The 25,740-nt window shown below is 41.7% G+C and overlaps 1 protein-coding gene across 3 annotated transcripts in view; it reads right to left on the bottom strand.

Annotated features, from left to right (window-relative positions):
• Nucleotides 1-25,740, bottom strand: part of TPK1 (thiamin pyrophosphokinase 1) — an 881,459-nt gene that overhangs the window by 672,336 nt on the left and 183,383 nt on the right. For all 3 annotated transcript variants that reach the window (XM_073630451.1, XM_073630453.1, XM_073630452.1), the window contains exon 3: nt 617-691. In XM_073630451.1, coding sequence (XP_073486552.1) covers nt 617-691 — 75 coding nt within the window. The remainder of the gene's footprint in view (nt 1-616; nt 692-25,740) is intronic.

Raw genomic sequence — 25,740 nt, 5'->3', positions numbered from 1 at the left:
TTATATCAACACAAGCCATTTTGTAATTTAATGTTATTAAAACTATCATTTCATTTTAATTTTAGCCAGCTATCATTTTCTAAAACTAACAAAAACTAAATGCTGCTTTCCTGTATGCACTGTAACTGTAGGTGTGTACACAATGTTCCTAGAGAAGTCATTTCTTGTTAACATGATTGGTTCACTGGTTTTCTCAGCAGTGTGTCTTATTAGCACATTGGGACCAATTATGCCACTACAAGACGCAGACCCTCCCACTGGGAGCACAGGATGAAGGAAGTAAGTGGAATAGAGGTGTGAATTTCTAGCCAGGCAGCAGAACACACAATTCTGTAGTGGTGTTTATTAACATCCTTGCAATGTATATCACTAACATAGACAGGATTTTTTTTTCAATCAAAGGGAAGTGACACCTTAATGTGTGCAGTAGATAACATAGTGCCTGGTTTCTTTCCGTTGATAAGCTCTCATAATAGCAGTTTGATGTATAATATTGCAATCATTCTTTAAGCAAATCAACTTGAGAATTTAATTAGCAAATGAGAGTCCATTTTGAATTTACATGATCACACACAGCAAAGATATTGTTTGCATTGGTAAACAGTGCATCTAGTACCTTTACTCCATAGTTGAATCAACAGAGTGTTGTTCAGGGGTTGATTAAGAATAATAAGCCCACAGTTTAAATGTTCTGCAAGAAAGAGAGAAATAAGTTAAGAGGTGTTATCATATAAAGAAAAATCAATAAAAACATCCAACTCATGCAAATACACACACATAGGCATATACAGTACATGTCATGGTTTAAAATAACTTAACTATAGAACTTTAGAATACTGTAAAAATAAGTTGCTGGCACCAATGATCCATCATAGACATACTGATGTCACTTGTTCGGTATAATTGTGATAATTAGTATTTCCAACAGCTAACAGTTCATTGCAAGTTCTACCCACACCCAAATGCAATTCACACACTGCAAAGAAAATGACCTCAGGTCAAAGTAGTGGATTACACTGGAATGTTTAGACATACGATTGCAACCTTGTAAAAAAAAAAAAAAAAAAAAAAGTTTTATTTTCACACTTCTTCCTCATCTCTCAAGACATATCATTATGAAAACCAAAATTTGATCAACGTGTGACATCAGTAGAGAATCCTACCAACAGGTATCTAAACATCAACCAACTAAAATAAACCGATTACTTATTGTCTATAAATTCACAGTGAGGTTAAAATCCTAGCAAAAACATACACAGAAATGCACTAATGTACTGTATGGACACAAAAAGCATATTATTGGTCAATGACATCATCATTCCTAACCACTTGCCGACCAGCCTCCGTCATTATACTGCGGCAGGTCGGCCTTATCCTGCGAGCCGTTGTAGCTGTACATTGGTCCCTTTAAGCGTGATAGCAGGCGCACGTGCCCATTGCACAGCAGGGGTGCCGATGCTCGTGACCAGCGGTTGCGATAACCACCAGCCACGAGCGATCACAGGCATGAGAGGCAGAACAGGGAAGTGTGTGTGTAAACACACACGTCCCAGTTCTGTGAGGAGAAGAGAGAGATTGTGAGTTCTTACAAGCTGTGAACCACGATCTCTCATCTCCTATAGTCAGTCTCATCCCCCACAGTTAGAAAACACATAGGGAACACAGTTAACCTCTTGATCGCTCCCTAGTATTAACCCCTTCCCTGCCAGTGACATTTACACAGTAATCAGTGCATTTTTATAGCACTAATCACTGTATAAATGCCAATGGTCCCAAAAATGTGTCAAAAGTGTCCGATATGTCCGCCATAATGTCGCAGTCCTGATAAAAATCCCAGATCGCTGCCACAACTAATAAAAAAAAAAAAATTATACTAAAAATGCCATAAATCTATCTCCTATTTTGTAGACGCTTTAACTTTTGCACAAACCAATCAATATACCCTTTTTGCGATTTTTATTACCAGAAATATGTCGAAGAATACATATCAGCCTAAACTGAGGAAAAAATTTGCTTTTTTAAAAAAAAAAAAAAATGGGTCTATTTATTACAGCAAAAAGTACAAAATATTGTGTTTTTTTCAAAATTGTCGCTCTTATTTTGTTTATAGCGCAAAAACTAAAAACCGCAGGGATGATCAAATAGCACAAAAAAGAAAGCTCTATTTGTGGGAAAAAAAGGACGTCAATTTCGTTTGAGTACACTGTCGCATGACCGTGCAATTGTCAGTTAAAGCGACGCAGTGCAGTATGGCAAAAAATGGCCTGGTCATTGAGCAGCCAATTCGTCTGGGGCTGAAGTGGTTAAAAGGTTATGGAGCTCCTTGCATAACTCACCTAAACCACTGTGTGCAATGACATGTACATGTATGTTCAAAAGAATATAAAAAGAATACAAAATATTCTAAAATTGTCAACTCTTCTGAATTGCTACAGCTGACAGTGCACATTAAAGCATTTTTTTTTACCAATGAATTTATAGGCTCCTTAAACTTTATGAATGTTTACACTGTAATGCTAAAAAAGCAAACAAAATAGTCAAAAAAAAAAATAAATAAAAAACATTGACATATAAATTGTAAAAAAAAAAAAAAAAACAAGAAGAAAAGGAAGAAACAGTTGACTAATGATTTTTATTACTTTTTTACAATTGCAGGTCTGCTAGAACTTCCATATGTGCAGATCAAGGGACAATACTTTAATTTGACAACAAACACTAATAGGCTTTATGCATACCTGGCATCTGAAAAAGCACCTCTGAACACCAGAACTGCTGGTAGAAAATGTGGCATATAAAATGTGCTAAAAGTTGCATATTGCATACGTATTTGTGCATATTTCTCAGTTTAAACATTAGATGTTTCTACTTTCTATTGTAAATAAAATATGGGTTTATGAGTTTTGTAAATAATTGCATTCTGTATTTATGTAGATTTTACACAGCATCCAAACTTTTTTGGAATTGGGGTTGTAAGTTATTAAACATTAGATGTTCTGCTGTATTTTCATTATATTCTTTGAGAATTTATTGGTTTTATATTGTTTCAAGCAGGAAAATAGTTCCAACTTCTCTTGATAACGAATTACTGCAAAACAGATTTACAAGATATTTTATTGAAGAAAAATATTTTAAAATAATTTCATCTATTAAAAAATGCCCAAAAATATGAACATATTTATCTGTTGTTTTGATTTGGGATAATTCATCAATGCACTAAAGTCCTTTTTTATTTATTTATTTTTTTTTTACTGCCTAATCACTCAAATCACATTTATTTTCTATGAGATTTTTTTCCTAGGTATAAATAACAATGGATAATATGAAATTTAGAACATACTTATTACACTTATTCAATTATATACATTTATCATGGAGATTGTTAAATTAAAAGTTTTCTACTTGTAGAATGTCCCTAATATGTGTTGAACCCCTTTAAAAAAAAAAAAAAAACATTTCTTATGCACTTTAGATTGTTTGCCTTCCAATAACTCCTGAGGAAGTTGGAAATATTCGGTGAAACCTCTCTTTCTTCAATATTGTTGCAATTATACTGTAGAAAATATAATTTTGGAAGATGGTGTTCTCATTACTTATAATATTGGACAGGCAGTATGGGGAACACGAGCATGGTAGTGGTTTTTTAGGATGTTTTGCTACATGTGAGTCTTGTTTATTGTGCTTAATTTTGCACAATGTTATGACTGTTCAAAAAATGTTTTAATTTGAATTACATTGTATGACTTTTCTTTGGTACCTTGAAAGTCTCTAAATGTTTTTCGTATATCACATTAGTACACAGTTTTAGTCCTCATGCACATGGACGTTTTAACCACTTCAGCCCCGGAAGGTTTTACCCCCTTCCTGACCAGAGCACTTTTTACAATTCGGCACTGCGTCGCTTTAACTGCTAATTGCGCGGTCATGCAATGCTGTACCCAAACTAAATTTGCGTCCTTTTCTTCCCACAAATAGAGCTTTCTTTTGATAGTATTTGATCACCTCTGCCGTTTTTATTTTTTGCGCTATACACGGAAAAAGACCGAAAATTTTGAAAAAAAATGATATTTTCTACTTTTTGTTCTAAAAAAAATCCAATAAACTCAATTTTAGTCATACATTTAGGCCAAAATGTATTCGGCCACATGTCTTTGGTAAAAAAAATGTCAATAAGTGTATATTTATTGGTTTGCGCAAAAGTTATAGCGTCTACAAACTAGGGTACATTTTCTGGAATTTACACAGCCTTTAATTTATGACTGCCTATGTCGTTTCTTGAGGTGCTAAAATGGCAGGGCAGTACAAAACCCCCACAAATGACCCCATTTTGGAAAGTAGACACCCCAAGGAATTTGCTGAGAGGCATGTTGAGCCCATTGAATATTCATTTTTTTTGTCCCAAGTGATTGAACAATGACAAAAAAAAAAAAAAAAAAAAAAAAATTACAAAAAGTTGTCACTAAATGATATATTGCTCACACAGGCCATGGGCATATGTGGAATTGCACCCCAAAATACATTTAGCTGCTTCTCCTGAGTATGGGGATACCACATGTGTGGGACTTTTTGGGAGCCTAGCCGCGTACGGGGCCCCGAAAACCAATCACTGCCTTCAGGATTTCTAAGGGCGTACATTTTTGATTTTACTCCTCACTACCTATCACAGTTTTGAAGGCCATAAAATGCCCAGATGACATAAAACCCCCCCAAATGACCCCATTTTGGAAAGTAGACACCCCAAGCTATTTGCTTTGAGGCATGTTGAGTCCATGGAATGTTTTATATTTTGACACAAGTTGCGGGAAAGTGACAAATTTTTTTTTTTTTTTTTTTTTTTTGCACAAAGTTGTCACTAAATGATATATTGCTCACACAGGCCATGGGCATATGTGGAATTGCACCCCAAAATACATTTAGCTGCTTCTCCTGAGTATGGGGATAGCACATGTGTGGGACTTTTTGGGAGCCTAGCCGCGTACGGGGCCCCGAAAACCAAGCACTGCCTTCAGGATTTCTAAGGGCGTACATTTTTGATTTTACTCCTCACTGCCTATCACAGTTTCGGAGGCCATGGAATGCCCAGGTGGCACAAACCCCCCCCAAATGACCCCATTTTGGAAAGTAGACACCCCAAGCTATTTGCTGAGAGGCATGGTGAGTATTTTGCAGCTCTCAAGACGAGAAAAAAAATTTTTTTTTTTTCTTTTTTCAATTTTCAAAACTTTGTGACAAAAAGTGAGGTCTGCAAAATACTCACTATACCTCTCATCAAATAGCTTGGGGTGTCTACTTTCCAAAATGGGGTCATTTGGGGGGTTTTTTTGCCACCTGGGCATTCCATGGCCTCCGAAACTGTGATAGGCAGTGAAGAGTGAAATCAAAAATTTACGGCCTTAGAAAGCCTGAAGGCGGTGCTTGGTTTTCGGGGTCCCGTACGCGGCTAGGCTCCCAAAAAGTCTCACACATGTGGTATCCCCATACTCAGGAGAAGCAGCAGAATGTATTTTGGGGTGTAATTTCACATATTCCCATGGCATGTTTGAGCAATATATCATTTAGTGACAACTTTGCGCAAAAAAAAATAAAAATAATAAAAAATTGTCTCTTTCCCGCAACTTGTGTCACAATATAAATTATTCCATGGACTCAACATGACTCTCAGCAAATAGCTTGGGGTGTCTACTTTCCAAAATGGGGTCATTTGGGGGGGTTTTGAACTGTCCTGGCATTTTATGCACAACATCTAGAAGCTTATGTCACACATCACCCACACTTCTAACCACTTGAAGACAAAGCCCTTTCTGACACTTATTGTTTACATAAAAAAATAATTTTTTTTTGCAAGAAAATTACTTTGAACCCCCAAACATTATATATTTTTTTTAAAGCAAATGCCCTACAGATTAAAATGGTGGGTGTTTCATTTTTTTTTTTCACACAGTATTTGCGCAGCGATTTTTCAAACGCATTTTTTGGGGAAAAAACACACTTTTTTACATTTTAATGCACTAAAACACACTATATTGCCCAAATGTTTGATGAAATAAAAAAGATGATCTTAGGCCGAGTACATGGATACCAAACATGACATGCTTTAAAATTGCGCACAAACGTGCAGTGGCGACAAACTAAATACATTTTTAAAAGCCTTTAAAAGCCTTTACAGGTTACCACTTTAGATTTACAGAGGAGGTCTACTGCTAAACTTACTGCCCTCGATCTGACCTTCGCGGCGATACCTCACATGCATGGTGCAATTGCTGTTTACATTTGACGCCAAACCGATGCTTGCGTTCGCCTTAGCGCGAGAGCAGGGGGGACAGGGGTGCTTTTTTTTTTTTTTTTTTTTTTTTTTTTTTCTTTATTATTATTATTTTTTTATCTTATTTTTAAACTGTTCCTTTCATTTTTTTTTTTTAATCATTTTTATTGTTATCTCAGGGAATGTAAATATCCCCTATCATAGCAATAGGTAGTGACAGGTACTCTTTTTTGCAAAAATTGGGGTCTATTAGACCCTAGATTTCTCCTCTGCCCTCAAAGCATCTGACCACACCAAGATCGGTGTGATAAAATGCTTTCCCAATTTCCCAATGGCGCTGTTTACATCCGGCGAAATCTAAGTCATAAAATGCTCGTAGCTTCCGGTTTCTTAGGCCATAGAGATGTTTGGAGCCACTCTGGTCTCTGATCAGCTCTATGGTCAGCTGGCTGAATCACCGGCTGCATTTTCAGGTTCCCTGTTGAGACAGGAGAGCCAGAGAAAAACACGGAAGACGTTGGGGGGAGGGGCATTCCCTCCCACTGCTTGTAAAAGCAGTCTAGAGGCTAATTAGCCGCTAGGATTGCTTTTACATGAAAGCCGACCGCTGGCTGAAAAGAATGATACCAAGATGATACCTAAACCTGCAGGCATCATTCTGGTATAACCACTCAAAGTCGTGAATGGCGTACCTGAAGACAAAAAAATGGTTAACAATAAAGCACAGTAAACGGTAAGGTATAAAAAATTGCATACCTGAAAAGCAAACATGATAAAACATAATAACAATAAAACATTGCAGAATAGAATACAGTAAAAAAGAGCAGAACAATAGAGAGAGAATAGAGAGAGAGAGAACAATAAAACGACAACTATTTTTTTTTATTTTATATTTTTGTATGTGTTTTTTTTTTTTTTTTTTTTTTTACACTTTTTTTTGTAACTAACTTTTATAACTGTAACCGGTTCCAGGTTCGGGTCTCTCAAAATGCGATGGCATCTTGGGAGACCCTGTGAAAGTGTGCCTAGTCTGTGCAATGCTGTACCCTACGCTAATACTCAACTAGTGAATGGTAGCGTTCAAAACATTCACCAATGCAAAGACCAGGATTGTCAGGACAGGAGGGACAATAATAGCGGGTGTCACGCCTATATCCGCGCTTGCTGCAGACACGACATCTTTTTTGGGGGTTCGTTGGGTAGGGGTACTCGGGAGGACATAAAGAAAATGCCTCTCATGCAGCCGACTGCATTTGGTTGGGGATGTGAATGGGGGAAGTACGGGCGCTGCAGAAGCGGTGGGTTCCCAATTAGGATTGGCGAATGCAGCAGGAAGGGCACTATGGGCACGACGGGCCTGTGTTTGTCTTCTTGGTGGCAGCGGGACACTACTTGTGCTTGCCACCTCACCAGCTTGAACTGCACTTATGGGACTCGCCACGTCACCAAGTGTTACTGCAGTGCTGGTTTGACTACGACCGGGGTGTACTAGGCCGCTGGTGCTTGCCAGTTCACCAAAACGCTACCAAAAAAACTGTTAGCGATCGCAAGGATCAGGCCTGACTCTGCGAACGCTGCAGTTATGCGTTTAGTGTTTTGTAAGTGTCAGTGATCGATCGATACTGCACTTGGGTGGGCTGGGCTGGGCCGGGCGGAGGGGCAAAACGCAGGTGCTAGCAGGTATCTGGGCTGATCCCGCTAACACTGCGTTTGTGGGAACCCTAAACTGCTGGGGACGCTAGTATAGATCTGATCGGATCAGATATTGATCCGATCAGATACTATACCACTAAGGGAGGCGTATGCTGCGTGCGTGGGTGTTAGCGGTACTGGCGCTAACCTGACACTGCTTGGGGCTGGTGCTTGCCAGTTCACCAAAACGCTACCAAAAAAACTGTTAGCGATCGCAGGGATCAGGCCTGACTCTGCGAACGCTGCAGTTATGCGTTTAGTGTTTTGTAAGTGACAGTGATCGATCGATACTGCACTTGGGTGGGCCGGGCAGAGGGGCAAAACGCAGGTGCTAGCGGGTATCTGGGCTGATCCCGCTAACACTGCGTTTTTGGGAACCCTAAACTGCTGGGGACACTAGTATAGATCTGATCGGATCAGATATTGATCTGTACAGATACTATACCACTAAGGGAGGCGTATGCTGCGTGCGTGGGTGTTAGCGGTACTGGCGCTAATCTGACGCTGCCTGGGGCGACGCATATCACCGCCGGGCGATCAGGGGGCTAAACTTTTATTCGGTAATAAACGGCGGGTGCCCTGACACTATAAAAAATAAACGAACTAACCAGCGTCACCCGTAACAGTTATACGGTGATCAGTGGTGAAAGGGTTAACTAGGGGGCAATCAAGGGGTTAAAACATTTATTAGGTAGTATATGGGGGTCCCTGTCGCTATAAAACGCTGACGGCAAACCTAAATATTTACCTCACTAACTAGCGTCACCAGCGACACTAATACAGCGATCAGAAAAATGATCGCTTAGTGACACTGGTGACAGGGGGTGATCAAGGGGTTAAAACTTTATTAGGGGGGGTTAGGGGGGTATCCTAGACCTAAAGGGGGCCTAACACTCACTGCCCTAACACTGTAACTGTCACAAACTGACACTATGCAGTAATCAGAAAAAAAAAAAAAAAATACTGCTAATGTCAGTTTGTGACAGGGGGGGGGGTGATTGGGGGGGGATCGGGGGGCGATCGGGGGGGGGATCGGGGGTGTAAGGTATGCCTGGCATGTTCTACTGTGTGTGTTTGTGTTGTGTGCACTTACATGTCTTCTCTCCTCGGCGCTGGACGGAAACTGCCAGACCGAGGAGAGATGACATCACATCCTCTGCCTGTGTGAAACTACACACAGGCAGAGGAGGATTCCCATTGGCTGGGAGCGATCGCGAGGGGGGGGCCACGATCGGATGGTCTCCCCCTCGCCTCCCGACGCTCCCAGTCAGATGCCGACCGCCGCTGGCACCGGGGGGGGGGTCCGATCGGACCCCCCGCCCGCGGGAGGCAGATCACGTATATATACGTGATTCTGCCTGCCCGTGCCACTCTGCCGACGTATATCTACGTTAGGCGGTCGGCAAGTGGTTAAAAAACGAGCTGTAAAGCTAGGTTCGACGCCTGGAAAAACCGGTGTTAAAAACGCGATTTTTACAGCGTTTTGCATTAGCGTTTTTGCGCGTTTTTCCGCGTTAGCGCTAAGAAGCGTTTTTTAATGAAAAACACATCTCTCAGCTATATACACTCCCAAATTTCCCACAATGCCACAGAAACCAAAGAAAATATGTTAATGAGCATGTGTCGGTGCCATTTTGGTAGGAGAGAGAGAGAGGAGAGAGTGTTTCAGAGTCTGTTAAGTTTTCAGTATTTTTCCGAGAAATATGGATCCTGTCATGCAGAAGATCGATGAGGCAATCCTTCTGATTGTTTTGCGGAGGCAGCGGAGAATGAGACAGGAGGAGGAGAGAAGCAGCAGACGTCGATTTTGGGTGCATCCAATGGTATCCAATCGGTTTTCTACGGGGTACTTTGAAAATATTTATTCCCAACTGCGCTCATATCCAACAAAGTTCTTTAACTTTACAAGGATGTCAGTGCCGCTCTTTGATGACCTGTTGGAGAGGCTCAGGCCAAGGCTCACAAGGATGGACACTGTGATGCGTAGCTCTGTGTCACCGGAGGAATGGATGCTAGTGACACTCAGGTAAGTGAATACACATATGGGAGGAGGGGTTAGGGTTACGGTTAGGGGTTAGGGTTAGGGGTTAGGGTTAGGGGTTACGGTTAGTGGTTAGGGTGTTAGGGGTTAGGGTTAGGGGGTTAGGGTTAGGGGTTAGGGTTAGGGGTTAGGAGTTAGCGTTAGGGATTAGGATTAGGGTTAGGGGTTAGGAGTTAGGGTTAGGGGTTAGGGTTAGGAGTTAGGGTTAGGGGTTAGGATTAGGGTTAGGGTTAGGAGTTAGGGTTAGGGGTTAGGGTTAGGGTTAGGAGATAGGGTTAGGTTTAAGGGTAGGGTTAGGACTTATGTTTATGCTTTTCTCTTTCAATAACTAAATTTATTATGTTATCTTAGGTTCCTTGCCACGGGACAAAGTTATGCTTCCTTGCATCACTACTTCCTCCTTGGCCACTCAACGGTCTCAAACATAATAAAGGAAACATGTGTGGCAATATGGGAGGAATTGCATAACGTTGTAATGCCAGAGCCAACCGAAGACATCTGGGAATCAGTTGTGGACACTTTTTGGGAAAAAACTCAGTTCCCAAATTGTATAGGAGCCCTTGATGGGAAACACATCAGGGTGAAGAAGCCTCCCCACTCTGGATCGTCATATTTTAATTATAAAAAATATTTTTCGGTGGTCCTCCTGGCATTGTCCGATGCACACCTCAAATTTCTGTTTGTTGATGTGGGAGCATATGGAAGCCAAGGTGATGCCCGCATATTCTGCGAGTCGGCCTTCGGACGTCGTCTACATGAGGGACGACTCAATATTCCTGAAAGCAGGCCTCTACCCTGCACTGGAGAACCCAGCTTGCCATTAGTCATGGTGGCAGATGAGGCCTTTGGACTGGCTGAAAATCTAATGAGGCCATCCAGTGGCACTGGTCTCAGCCGACAACAAAAAATTTACAATTATCGGCTCAGCCGTGCACGCCGTGTTGTTGAATGTGCATTCGGGGTGTGCACGGCCAAATGGCGAGTTTTGCTGACAAGTATGCAATTGGATGTTAACAACGCCATTAAAGTCGTCCTGGCATGCTGCGTTCTGCACAATTTTCTGCGGGACAGTGACAGAAATAATGTTGAACAGGAGCCCATTAGACAACTTCAGAGGGTTCAATTTATGGACTTGCGTTCAACTGCACGTGTCATGAGCATTCTAAACCAATTTGCAGAATTTTTTGAATCCCCTGATGGAGAGGTATCATGGCAGAATGATTATATCTAAAAAATATTTGCAATACATCTACCTTTGCTTTCTCGTGTTTTTTGAAATAAAGCATTTCAAAATTGAAGTTTGTTATTGTTTGGTCCATTTATCAACGATTGTTCTACAAGTCAATTTGACTCTGCTTTCGGGGTAAGCCTAGGCTAAGCCCAAAAAAGAGCAAGCTTACGCTTGTCCGAAGGCAGAGTACGATAGAGTCCTTTGCACTCTGCCTTCAGGGCAAGCAGAGTGCAAAGGAGTGCTGTTGTGCATCATATAAAAGACAAATTGAACACATTTATTTTCAATCAAAAAAAAAAATTAAATAAAGGATTGGGATCACAACTGGTATTTCAAGAAAGAAAAGAATTTATTTTGGGATCACAACTGGTGATAGGTGGTGGTGGATGCTTGATTGCATTGGGGATGTGGGGATTGGGGACGGGGTAATGGTTGGGCCTGGCGATCACTCCCGAAATCCTGCTGGTAGCGGGGTAGAGGGTATGAGGGCTGAAAATGGGAGGTGGAAGCTGGAAATTCACCATACGAGTGCAGGTATGGTATGAGGTCTGGGACGGCATAGGTGGTGGTTGGCGTTGAGGAGGGGGCTGATAGTGAGAGGGGGGTGCTAGCACTGCTGAGGTCCTAGGGGCCATTGGGGGATCATGAGAAACATTATATGGATCGCATGGAGGTGGCCCGCCACTTAATTTAGCATGACGGTATTGCATTGCAATAGCGTACATGCGATCCATACAAAGTTTCTCTTGGTCTCCCCCAATGTCCTCCAGGATGTGGTAAAGGCTGCGGCAGAAGCAGGCGCGTGGATTGTTGGTGTCTAAAAAGGCATCCATACTGCGCCTCTCCTGCCGCACTTCCTGCAGCAGTGCTAGCACTCTGTCATCAGCCTCCGGATTATAGCAGCCCCTCGCCTGACGTCCACGCCCACGGCCACGAACACCGCCACGACCGCGCTGCTCTCCACCTTGATGACTGGCAGGAGACGGTGTTTCCACAGCCCTCGATTCCTGCAAAAGAACAAAAATGTTTACATTGACATGTACATGGACAGACAGACAATGAGATAGACAGGCAGACCGAAGCAGTTACCTCATCTGTGCCCTCAACACCTCCCTCGCTGATCGGTCGTGGAGATCCACTGCTGGTCATAGGACTGCTTGGTCTCTGAACCTCAGCATCTTCCTCATCGACCTCTCGGAGTCTAAAGTTAGAAGTTGTCCTGCAGACAATACAAATTGTATAAACGTAACTACTTTAAGTAATAAATATCCCACAAAAAATAAATAAATATAAAATTTTCTTTTTGGTTTAGGCCGATATGTATATACAGATTTCAAGTTTTTTTTGCCAAAAGTTATAGCGTCTATGAAACAGGGGAGAGTTTTATGGCATTTTTCTTACAAATTTTTTTTTTAGTAGTAATGGGGGAGATCAGCGATTTTTAGCATGACTGCGACAATACGGCCGACACATTGGACAATTTGGACACATTTTTGGAAAAATTGTCATTTTTACAGCGATCAGTGCGATTAAAATTGCAATGACATACTGTAAAAATTACACTGGCATTGACCTCTTCCTCTCCCTGAGACGATCGCCGGTGTGCCCGCGGACATTGAGTCCGCAGGACCCGCGGTCGGACTCATGGACCTCAAAATGGGAAAGCGCGCCGCCAAGGCGGCAACTTAATAGGGACGTACAGGTACGCCCATTTGTGCAGCCGTGCCATTCTGCCGACGTATATGTACATGTGGTGTTCGGAAAGTGGTTACAATAGCCATGGAACATACTGCCTGAAAAGCAATGTACATAGGCAAATATATGAAAAAAACTTACGGTCTGGTATGGCTCTGCATATTTTGCCTTAGGAATTGCAGATTGCCGTGGTACACATGTTTTTTTTTGGTTGGCGCTGGTGCTCCACTACGTGCCGCCTTGTCTTCGTCCGTGAGGTCCCTCCTGACACGGTCATGTAGGGACTTCCAGCGGCGCTGCATAATTTGGCCTAAAATAACATGGAAAACAAAGGGTTAAATATGCAATCTTCATTTACATTACACACAAACAGATCATGCATTCAAGGAAAATAGACTTACTTATTTCCTTTCTTTCCGCATTTCTCATTTGTTCCCAGCCAGGGGTAATGGCAGAACTGATGTCCTCCCAGGCTTTCACCTTCCGTATGTGGTCCCCATGAAGTGGATGTGCCACATCCCACAGTTCTGGATGGGCCTGTACCGCACTTATTAGCTCCACTTGTGAAACTGCACTAGCCATCTTCAAGCCAATATAACCACAGTCACACGGCTGTGCAAAGGACTCTTGGGTAATCTAATGTCCAGACAGGAACTTCCTGTTTTTACAGAGATTACAGTGTCCAATCATCTATTTTTAACCAAAAAACGCCGGACCAAAAAAACGCAAAAAAACGCCGCGGTCGCGTTTTTGCGCGTTTCGCGTTTTTACAGCTCTAGCGCCGCGCCTCGGAACGCACTGGTCCTGGGTTTTTTTTACAGCTTAAAAACGCCTAGGCCATTTGCAGCTCAAAAACGTCTAGGTGGGCATGAATCCATAGACTAACATAGACAGGCGTTTTTAGGCTGTAAAAAACGCTCAAAAACGCGGCTGTAAAAACGTCCATGTGCATGAGGACTTAAAGCTATACCTTCTTTGTAATATAGCTTCCCCCCCAGTGATTACATTTTCTTATGTGTGGGAGAGTAGATAATTTAACTAGCGCACCAACTCTTCTAGCTTCGCTACTGAGAGCTTAGTAGCAAAAAGACTCTACTGATCACGATGTTATGTTGGAGATACCAACAATAAATCTGTATTGTTGGTTCATAAATGACACTTGTAGTTTTAGTAGGGATTATGCTGAGTGGACTGCAATAACAGCAGCAATATGTTATAAGCTGGAATTCAACATTTAACTCAAAATAAATCACAACTCCAGGCTTGCAATCTCTGACACCCTTTGACACCAATCTCTTCCCTCCTCCACACACACCTTGGGATAAACACTGTATCCTTTAAAAAAAAGGTTACCTATTCTGCAGGTGTCTTGGATGGCGCCTGCACCATGCAGTTTTGCCCTGGGCTCACAGGAAGTGCGGTGAATGAGGCTGGGCATCATGCAACCTGAAAAAGGATCGGTGCTGGATAGTTAAATTTGTCATAGTCTGCAGAGGACAGCACTGAAAATCAGATAAAAATAGCCACCCAAGCTACCCTTTTTTCTATTAGACGTTTCAGGGGACTACATTTAAAATGTTTGTCCAAGCTGGAGTTGGGCTACATGGACTCAAACCCTTGCTTGTGTATAGAAAAAACATACAAACTAGAGGTCGGCCGATATATCGGCCGATATTTGGTGTTTCTTTTTTAATCGGCATCAGCGATTGTGCTGATAAAAAAGGCCGATATAACTCTGCGCGACTTGTAAATGACTTCTGAAGTCAATACAAGTTGCCTGTAATCTTCTGTGAAGCACTTCTCTCCCCTCTCTGGGCAGCCTGCCAAATCTGATAAAAAGAACCTGAATTGATACAATGTTTACACTTCTGAATGAACTGAGTGCCCTGTGTAGAAGTTCTCAGTTTAACCATTTAAAGACTAAATCTTTTCTGACACTTGTTGCTTACAAGTAAAAATCCTGTATTTTCTGCTAGAAAATCACTTAGAACCCCCAAACATTATATATTTTTTTTTAGCAGAGACCCTAGGGAATAAAATAGCGGTTGTTGCAATATTTTATGTCACACGGTATTTGCGCAGGGGTCTTTCAAACGCAATTTAAAAAAAAAAAAAATACACTAATAAATTTTAAAAAAACTAAGCAGTAAAGTTAGCCCATTTTTTTTCGTCCAAAAGTATTGATTACCTGTTTTTGTGTATTTATTTTTAAGATATAGTTTTTTTTTATATTTTTTTTTTATCTAAATTCTACATACAAGTGAACTGATTGGAGGTTTGTTTTGTTTAATAAATGTTTAAGGCCCCTTTCACACGGGACGGATCCGTGTTGATCCGCCCCGTGAACATCCGCTGCTCAGCTGGGATCGCTCCGTTTTCCCCAGCTGAGCCGGCGGATGTCAGATCTCCGCTCTCCCCTATGGGGGATCGGAGGAACATGGACCGTCTGTCCATGTTCATCCGATCCGCTCTGCAGACGGATAGAAAAATAGGATTTTCTTCCGTCTACAGAATCGGACGAGAGCGGAGCCGGATGACATCGGGTGTTAGCGGATGTACATCCGCTGACACCCGCTATCCCATAGGGATGCATGTATGTCCGTATTTCATCCGAAAACGGATGGATGAAATACGGACATACGGTCCGCATGTGTGAAAGGGGCCTAAATGTAAAAAAATTTCTGTATCACTTTAGGTTGCTTTCACACTGCAGCGGGCATGCGTTGACGGTAAAACGCTGCTAGTTTTAGCTGCGCTTTACCGTCATTTTAGCGGCGCTATTCGGCTGCTAGCGGGGAGCTTATAACCCAGCTAGCAGCCGAGGAAGGGGTTGAATGCGCCCCTGAAGCGCCGCTGCCGAATCGCTTTGCAGGCGCTTTGGCAGCGGTGCGCATTCATTTCAATGGGCAGGAGTGGTGGAGCAGCAGTATACACCGCTCCAAAGATGCTGCTTGCAGGACTTTTTTTTAACATCCTGCCAGCGCATCGCCTCAGTGTGAAAGCACTCGGGATATCGCACTGAGACTGCAGGGGAGCCGTTTTACAGGCGCTATTTTTAGCCCAAAAGCGCCTGAAAAACGCCCCAGTGTGAAAGGGGTCTAACTGTTAAATTTTATGAGATGAAGGAAAAAAAAATAAAAAATCGGCCTAATATATCGGCCCAAAAAAATCGGCATTACATATCGGCCATCGGCCACCGAGATTTCTAAATATCGGCATCGGCATCGGCCAGAGAAAAACCCATATCGGTCGACCTCTAATACAAACTCACACCATTCTTTGTAAAGCCTCTCCACATCTGGACTGAAAATAAAAACTATTCATAAAAATAATCAGGTTCCCACTAAAGTGCACAACATAACCTCTTCGGTATAATGTACTGCTACAAAGGACAACTGATGCTTATGCCAACTTCTGTCCTGTAATGAGTCTGAAAAGTCCAATCCAGCTGTACACCAATGAACCCAACTTGAAGATTTGGTTTCATGCTACTTTAGGGAGGTGACCCACTAACAGTGGAGCAAATGTATTAGTTTTACACAAAAAAGGATGCAGCCACCCCTCCCATGTCAATCCCCTGTATATGGAGATCAGCCTTCATCCCTCCAATCTAATGCAATGGTGCTATCAAAAGACCATTACCACTCTGGATTGATATAAAGGTGAGTTTAAATGGAGGGTGTTTAAAAATAAAGTCCACAGAACACATACTTGCCCTTCTCATCAAGAATAGAAAAGGCTTAAATGTAAGGCTATGTCAATTCTCATTCCTGCGGTGCACATGTCATCAGCATAGAATGGCCAATGGTAGCAAATGTATTTCAGTCTTTAACCACCTCAATACAGGGCACTTTCACTCCCTTCTTGCCCAAGCCATTTTTCAGCTTTCAGCGCTGTCACACTTTGAATGACAATTGCGTGGTCATGCAACACTGTATCCAAATCAAATTGTTATAATTTTTTTTCCCCACAAATAGAGCTTTCTTTTGGTGGTATTTGATCACCTCTGCGGTTTTTATTTTTTGCGTTATAAACAACAGAAGAGTGACAAGTTTGAAAAAAACGCATTCTTTTTTACTTTTTGCTATAATGAATATCCAATATTTTAAAACAAATTTTTTCCTCAGTTTAAGCAGATATGTATTCTTCTACATATGTTTGGTAAAAAAAAAAAAAAAAAATCGCAATAAGCGTATATTGATTGGTTTGTGCAAAAGTTATAGCGTCTACAAAATAGGGGATAAATTTATAGCATTTTTATTATTTTTTTTTTTTACTAGTAATGGCGGCGATCTGCGATTTTTATCGTGATTGCAATATTGCGGCGGACATATCTGACACTTTTGACACATTTTTGGGACCATTTACATTAAAAAAATGCACGGATTACTGTATAAATGTGACTGGCAGGGAAGGGGTTAACACTAGGGGTGTTTGAGGGGTTAATTATGTTTCCTAGGGAGTGTTTCTAACTGTAGGGGAGGGGACTCACAAGGGGAGGAGACTGATCGGTGTTCCTCTGTACTGGGAACACGGATCGGTCTCCTCTCCTCTGACAGGACGTGGATCTGTGTGTTTACACACAGATCCACGGTCCTGCTGTGTTACCGGGCAATCGCAGGTGCCCAGCGGACATCACGCCCGCCGGGCACGCGCATGGGGTCCCCAGTGGCGTGGCGGCGCACACGTGCCTCCTGGTGGGCCGGGAAGGGGAGGGCGTGGTATGACGCCCTCCCAGAACTAGAGCAACCCCGCCTGGCCCTCATATGACAGCCAGCGGGCAGCAAGCTGTTAAAGAGGAACTGCAGTCTGCTCACATAATTTGAAATAAAAACATCTTTGTCATTCTGAAGCTTCCCTCCAACCACTTATATATTATTTCATATATACTGTGATTCTGTACTTGCCAAATATGCTAAAGAATTCTCCCTCCACTGAGTCTGGCTGCATCCACTTTAACTGTGGGTAGTTGAAGTTGCTGCTTGTTCACTTTCTGGATTTACACAGAGGTACACCTCCTGCTCTGCAGCTCTCATTGGCCCTCTTATGACTCATCCCCCTGCCTTCCTGGCAAACTCTAGCAGTGAGTGAGAGAGCTGTGCATGATGTCATAAGCCTAGGCTAATGACCAGACAAGAAACAGGAAGTGGGCTGTATAAGGTATTTACTGGCAGAAAAAGAAATTTTTTACTATCCAAAGTTAAAACAACAAGGGAAAAAAGATTTGATAGATGGAAAGATGAAAAAATGACTGAAGGTCTGCTTTAATAAAAAGGGCAGGGGGGAAGTTATAATTTTTTTTAAGTGGACATCTATTTTACTTTGCCTTTTGATCTTCCTGGAAACTATTTTCAACATGAGAAATAGCAGCAAGTTATTATGCTACAGTCACTGGACAGATGTCTCTGCACATAACAAGCTGTTCCAACAGTTGTGAACAAGTTACGATTCATTTTAAGCATTTTTATTTTTCAAATTGAATGGCTTTGACATGCATAGATTTTGCATTAAACAATTTGCACTTCTACGACAAAAACACTTCAGCAAAGAATAGCTTCAACTTGCGAGATAAATATTTATTGTTTCTTGTAGTGAAAGATAAATGTTCACTTAATTAAATTAATGCTTTGGTATTTCAAATGATTAGAAGCTGATTAGCAATTTTCACCAGGAAGAAAATTAAACATCTGATTGTAAAGCTTTTGAAGAATGACAAATGAAGACTTGACTAGCAATTATTTTTTGCCAGCATTGTAATAGATGGAATACTTGTAATGAGAAACAATTAAACAAATATGTCTCTAACTGCTTTCATTGCAAGGTTTTAATTTTAAAACACAGTGCACGAAAAAATAGATTATACACATGATTCTAGTTTCCACTAAGTATATTTACTTAACTTAGCAATGGTTTGTGTTATGTGTGTGTGTATATAAAACTGGCAGGACAAAGGTAAATCCTTTTAAAGAGGGCTTTCACACCGAGCCGCGGAGTGGGGGGGGCGTCGGCAGTAAAGTGGTGCTATTTTTAGCTCCGCTTACCGTCGTTTTAGCGCCGCTATTCGGCCGCTAGTGGGGCGGTTTTAACCCCCACTAACGTTCGAAAAGGGGTTAAATCCGCCTGCAAAACGCAGCCGCAGCGGCGTTTTGCCGGCGGTATCACAGCGCTGCCCCATTGATTTCAATGGGGAGCAGCGGGGGAGGAGTGGTAAACACACCCCTTCTTCACCGCTCCAAAGAAGCTGCTGGCAGGACTTTTCCTGACGTCCTGCCAGCATACCGCTCCAGTGTGAAAGCCCTCGGGCTTTCACACTGGAGACAATGGAGCAGCTGTTTGAGGGCGGATTACAGGTGATATTTTTAATGCTATAGCACCTGCAAAACGTCAAGATCAACATTTTTGAATACTTTCTTATTTTTAAACCTGGTGCCTTTAAGATGCCAGTAATCCGGGAAGTGATGTCATGACATCGCTTCCGGGTTACTAGATCCGAGACCCGAACGAAGCATCGGCTTTGTTCGGGTCTTCGGCCAGCGGCAGACATGCCGGCTGGTTGCTCGGCCCTCCAGGTGGGACGGAAGGGCGGAGGGCGGGGGAGGAGTCCCCTCTCGTCGTTCGTAATAAAAGCTGAGCGGCTGATGAGCTGCATCGGTTGTTATTACAATAAAGTCGACTGTCCTCTCTAAGAACAGTACTGGGGTGATGCCTGCAGCTGCATGCATAACCCCGGTAAAACCCCTTAAAGCAATATCGGTAATATCGGTTTGGCGACCGATACCGATTTTTCAGAAAATGCTGATATCGGCCTGCAATAATCAGCCTTACCGATTATCGGTTGATCCCTAAATTCAATCACAAAAGAATTCTCAATATCTCTCACTAAAAAGCATTTTTTTAGTTTATGAATTGAAAAGCTGAGACTCAATGTCACATTTTTATGGCTTCCATTAATTTATTTGTATTACTTTAAAAATTACACAGGTTACCACTGAGAAATAATTGGTGCCGCAGGACCTGTGTATTATAGCATCCTTGGTAAGGCTAGTGTAAAGCTTAATTTTGCTAGTTTTTGTGCAACGGAACACTTTATTGCTATATAATCCAGCTATACTTGAGCCTCTGCTTATAAGCTGGATGACAGCATATGCTCTTTAAAGCGTTTGTTACCCCAACATTTCATATTCCTGATATGTGCATTCCGTATCATGTACATGTATGAAAAGGTATCATTTTTTTTTATTACTTCCTAATTCCTAATCCCTAGTGTTCCTGCCAATCCCTCTGCTCTCCTATTAAAAACTGACCACATTAAGCAGGAGAACACACCGTGGTCAGTTCCCTAGCTATGCAGGCAACTCAGCCTGCTCTCCCCCAAAGATCAGACTTGTCCTGACACCCCCCTCACACACACACACACATCCATTCGCTGGAAAGACCAGAGTGCTGTTGCTTCTCTCCAGCTCTTATGCAGCTGATAACTGAGGGAATGTGATCACTTATAAAAAAGGAAAAAAAAGAAAAAGGTATTTATAATTTTTTTTTTAGATCTATATAAAAAAATGTTTGCCTTTCATTTCAATTTAAACTGAATGGGTTGTTTTACAAGTTGATTGTTTACAATCACTTTAAGAGTATGTAATTATTATTGGCATCTAAAAAGTGGGATTTTTTCTGTTTTTAAACGAGTGATAATAATTAGCATGCAGCATTTAATTGGCACAGTCTTATTGTCAAACTCCAGTTCTCCAAATACACAGTCTTGCAAGTACGTCAACATTTATTGGAGAGTTGTGTAGGTTGTTGCACATGTGTAGAGATGTACACATTTATACATGCTGGAGGCAAAACCATAAATTCTCCAGGAAGGAAAATGATAAAATGGTTTTCAACGTTTTTTACAAAAAAAAATCTGAAAAGTGTGGCATGTATTTGTATTCAGCCCCCTTTGCTCTGATACCCCTAACTAAAATCTAGTGGAACCAATTGCCTTCAGAAGTCACCTAATTAGTAAATAGAGTCCACCTGTGTGTAATTTAATCTCAGTATAAATACAGCTGTTCTGTGAAGCCCACAGAGGTTTGTTAGAGAACCTTAGTGAACAAACAGCATCATGAAGGCCAATGAACACATGAGACAGGACAGAGATAAAGTTGAGGAGAAGTTTAAAGCAGTGTTAGGTTATAAAAAAATATCCCAAGCTTTGAACATCTCACAGAGCACTGTTCAATCCATCATCTGAAAATGGATAGAGTATGGCACAACTGCAAACCTGCCAAAACATGGCTGTCCATCAAAACTGACAGGCTGGGCAAGGAGAGCATTAATCAGAGAAGCAGCCAAGAGGCCCATGGTAACTCCAAGAGGAGCTGCAGAGATCCACAGCTCCGGTGGGAGAATATGTCCACAAGACAACTATTAGTTGTGCACTTCACACATCTGGCCTTGATGGAAGAGTGGATGAAAGCCACTGTTGAAACAAAGCCAAAAAAGTCCCATTTGCAGTTTCTAAGAAGTCATGTGGGGGACACAGCAAACATGTGGAAGAAGGTGCTCCAGTCAGATGAGACCAAAATGTAACTCTCTGGCCTAAAACATAATACTATGTGTGGTGGAAAACTAACACTGCACATCACCCTGAACACACCTGTTAGAGTCTGCAAAAAGACTTGAGACTGGGGCAGAGGTTCGCCTTCCAGCAGGACAAGGACCCTAAACATCTAGCCAGAGCTTTAATGGAATGGTTTAGACCAAAGCATATTCATGTGTTAAGGCCCGTACACACGATCGGACTTTTTGACAACAAACATGCAAATTAGCTGTTTTGGAGCAACATCCGACCGTGTGACCGCTCCATCAGACAAACTTTTTCTGTTTTCATCGGACTTTTGTTGGCTGTGCGAACACACAAACTTTCCGGCAACAAAAGTCCGATGGAGCAAAGTCCGATCGTGTGCACATAAAACCATCGGACTTTTGTACAAACTACAGTACACAGCCGCGAGAATGTTTCTCGGTGACTGAGTACTGTACATCTCGCGCTGGCTGCAATAGGAAAAACACATTTTCCTATTGCAGCGAGCACGAGAGGGAATTCCCCTCTGGGAGCATACCAGGCCTTTAGGTCTGGTATGGATCTTAAGGGGAACCCCCTACGCCAAAAAAACAGAGTGGGGGCCCCCCCAAAATCCATACCAGACCCTTATCCAAGCATGCAGCCCGGCCGGTCAGGAAAGGGGGTGGGGACAAGCGAACGCCCCCCTTCTGAACCGTACCAGGCCGCATGCCCTCAACATGGGGGGTGAGTACTTTGGGGGAGGGGGGCGCCCTGCGGCCCCCCCACCCCAAAGCACCTTGTCCCCATGTTGATGAGGACAAGGGCTTCTTCCCGACAACCCTGGCGTTGGTTGTCGGGGTCTGCGGGCGGGGCGCTTATCGGAATCCGGGCCCGGCCCGGCCCCCACCCTATGTGAATGAGTAGGGAGTACATCGTACCCCTACCCATTCACCTAGGGAAAAAAGTGTCAATAAAAAAAACACACTACACAGGTTTTTAAAGTAATTTATTAGGCAGCTCCGGGGGTCTTCTTCCGACTTCTGGGGTCTCTCCGGCCTCTTCTCCCAGTGTCCGGTTCTTCTCCGCTCTCTCTGGCCTCTTCTCCCGGTGTCTGGTTCTTGTGCCAGGCTCCTCCGCTATCTTCTGCTCTTTTGCCGCTCTCTTGCTAGCGGTGGCCCGGTCTTCTTCCCTCTTCTCTTCTTCCGATGTTGACACAACGCTCTCTCCTGCTGTAATGCTGTGTGAGCGCCTTGCAATTACTTATATAGTAAAGGCGCCAGTTTTAAAAAATAGAAAGTATTCAAAAACGCTGATCTTGACATTTTGCAGGTGCTATAGCGTTAAAAATAGCGCCTGCAATCCACCCTCAAACAGCTGCTCCATTGTCTACAACGTATTGACTCAGGGGGGCTGAATACGAATGCCCCCCCACACTTATCACATATTTATTTGAAAAAAAAATGTGAAAACCATTTATCATTTTCCTTCCACTTCACAAATTTTTGTGTCACTTTGTGTTGATCTTTCACATAAAATCCCAATAAAATACATTTACGTTTTTGGTTGTAACATGACAAAATGTGGAAAATTTCAAGGGGTGTGAATACTGATAATGAATCAAGGCACTGTATATTTGCCAGCTTTGCATTTCATTAAATTAAATTGCTACCTATTAAAAGATGGCATGGGTGGATGTTCAGTGCAATATACCCATCAAACTAACTTCTTTGCATGTCAGGAGAAAATATGAATCTGCTTTTGCGAGGGCATTTTATTTCTCTACATTAAAGTGTGGCCCTATTTAAATAACAAGGACCAATGCAGACATGGGCCTCAGTATTAATTACTCTGTTCATGTGTCCTGTCTTAGTTTAACACTTAAACCACATGTGTGTTCCCTGATACCCCATTACTGCGAATGTGTAACGACATAATGGTTATTTAGGAGCCGTGTCATTGCATACAGGACAATGAGAATACCTAGAAAACTATGTGCACGCAACTACTAAACAAATCTTAACAACTTTGCATAAAAAAAAAAAATGCGAACACATACTTTGCTATATTGTACATAAGATTCATCTAAAATGATGGCAAATACAAGGTTTTAAATATATACGATGAAGAAAAAATATAAACGATAAAGTCATTAAAGCATTATAATATGGGTTATAGAAGTAAAGCACAAAGCAATTTTACACTTATTTAGATAAAAACAAAAAAAACTAAACTGTAACACTGTATAATGACATTCAGTAAAGGTAAAGATTCATGTTTGCAAGAAATGCTAGCTTGCTGATGAATGTCAATCATATAAGTATTGTGTTAGGTTAGCTGGTATTTTATGGCGCAGGCATAATTAACTTTGCAAAGTAACGACAGTGCCAATACACATAGTATCTGTATTTATTAGTTATGATGAGCAGTGCTGCACATCATGTATAATTAAAACACAGCTACTGCTTCCCTATCCCCAAGAAATACAGCAAAACCTGTAAATAAAAACTAGCTATGGGACTACAAGGAATTGGCCTTGTTTTCAGCCTGTCTTCTCAGCCATTTGCTTTAGTCTTAACACTAAAGCTGTCAGACCTAATTAAGAATTATTGAGAATAAGCGGTTCAGTCCTATAAATCTACATTTTGCCAAAGTAACTTGGGCGTCTTAGCGAACATTTCTTTTTAAAGAAGCAATATCTCTTAGTGAAACCTAATTTAGGCTCTTGATATAAAACTTTATGCTTTAAGTGGCTTTATAACTTTCCCACACAAAAAAGCTCTTGTCATGAAATAATTTTGATTATATATCTGGTTTATTACGGTACTTAAGGTTGACTTTGGTGCATTTATGCCTCAAAATGCTTTTTGGCTGTAATCGCTGTACCAACTTCATTTAGTGACTTTAAACAGGCTTATTCTGAAATATTAGTTTAGAATGCACACGGTTTCCTTCTTGCACTAAGAAAAACAGGAAATGTCAATAAAGGGAATTGCTGGAGGATAAGAGCGTTCTCTACTACATCTCATGGCCTCTTTAAACTTTATATATTTTTGCTTATTTTGAAGTATGTGCGGCTTTGTTTACTCTTTCATAATAGAGTGGACATTTCACATTTAAGGCAACATTGACCACCCATAAGGCGCTTCCAACCCAAAACAGTTTTCTCCTGGTTTAGCAGAGTGCAGCACAGTTTGTCCAATAACTGCTTCTTGTATTCTACAAGAAGGATCTACCTGACCCCCGGCATGGCTGTGGTAAGTCAACTCTGTCTTTTTAACCAAGCTGCTACTGTCACCTGTCTGATATACAGATATATCCCTATGGAGCATCCTTAGGATAAGGAAATGCTGCATTACCTATCTTCCACATGAGTATACAGGTTATAGCTTGGCTAATATGGCTTGGTGCAAACAAAACTGGCAGAACCATATATATCTGTAAATTGGTATGAAGCTGAGATTCTACAAATCAAGCAGTTGTATTCACTGACTATAGGACAGCAATGTGATTAACAATATTAACTTAATTAAATTATGAGAAAGTAAAAGTATCACCTGTTTCTCAGTTATTGCTACAAGTAAAAAAGTTGTTATAAATCCGCACTTTAATTAAAAATTGGACTGAGGTGTGGCACATAATTGTTAAGTGGAAGGAAAATGATAAATGGTTTCCAAAATTTTTTACAAATAAATATGTGAAAAGTGTGGCGTGCATTTGTAGTCAGCCCCCCGAGTCAATACTTTGTAGAACCCTCTTTCGCTGCAATTACAGCTGCAAGTCTTTTTGGGTATGTCTCTACCAGCTTTGCCCATTTTTCTTTGCAAAATATCTCAAGATCTGTCAGATTGGATGGAACAGCAACTTTCAAGTCTTGCCACAGATTCTCAATTGGATTTAGGTCTGGTCTTTGACTGGGCCATTCTAACACATGAATATGCTTTGATCAAAACCATTCCCTTGTAGCTCTGGCTGTATGTTTAGGGTCGTTGTCCTGCTGGAAGGTGAATTTCCGCCCTAGCCTCAAGTCTCTAGCATGTTTTCTTCTAAGATTGCCCTGTATTTGGCTCCATCCATCATCCAATCAACTCTGACCAGCTTCCCTGTCCCTGCTGAAGAAAAGCATCCCCACAACATGATGCTACCACCACCATGTTTCACGGTGGGGGTGGTATGTTCAGAGTGATTGCAGCCTTAAGTTTTCCGCCACATACAGCGTTTTGCTTTTAGGCCAAAAAGTTTAATTTTGGTCTCATCTGACAGGAGCACCT

This window comes from Aquarana catesbeiana, linkage group LG05 (genome assembly GCF_042186555.1).
Source record: "Aquarana catesbeiana isolate 2022-GZ linkage group LG05, ASM4218655v1, whole genome shotgun sequence".
Taxonomy (NCBI): Eukaryota; Metazoa; Chordata; class Amphibia; order Anura; family Ranidae; genus Aquarana; species Aquarana catesbeiana.
The sequence above is the reverse complement of the archived record's forward strand: the minus strand, read 5'-3'. Positions and strand labels throughout refer to the sequence as shown.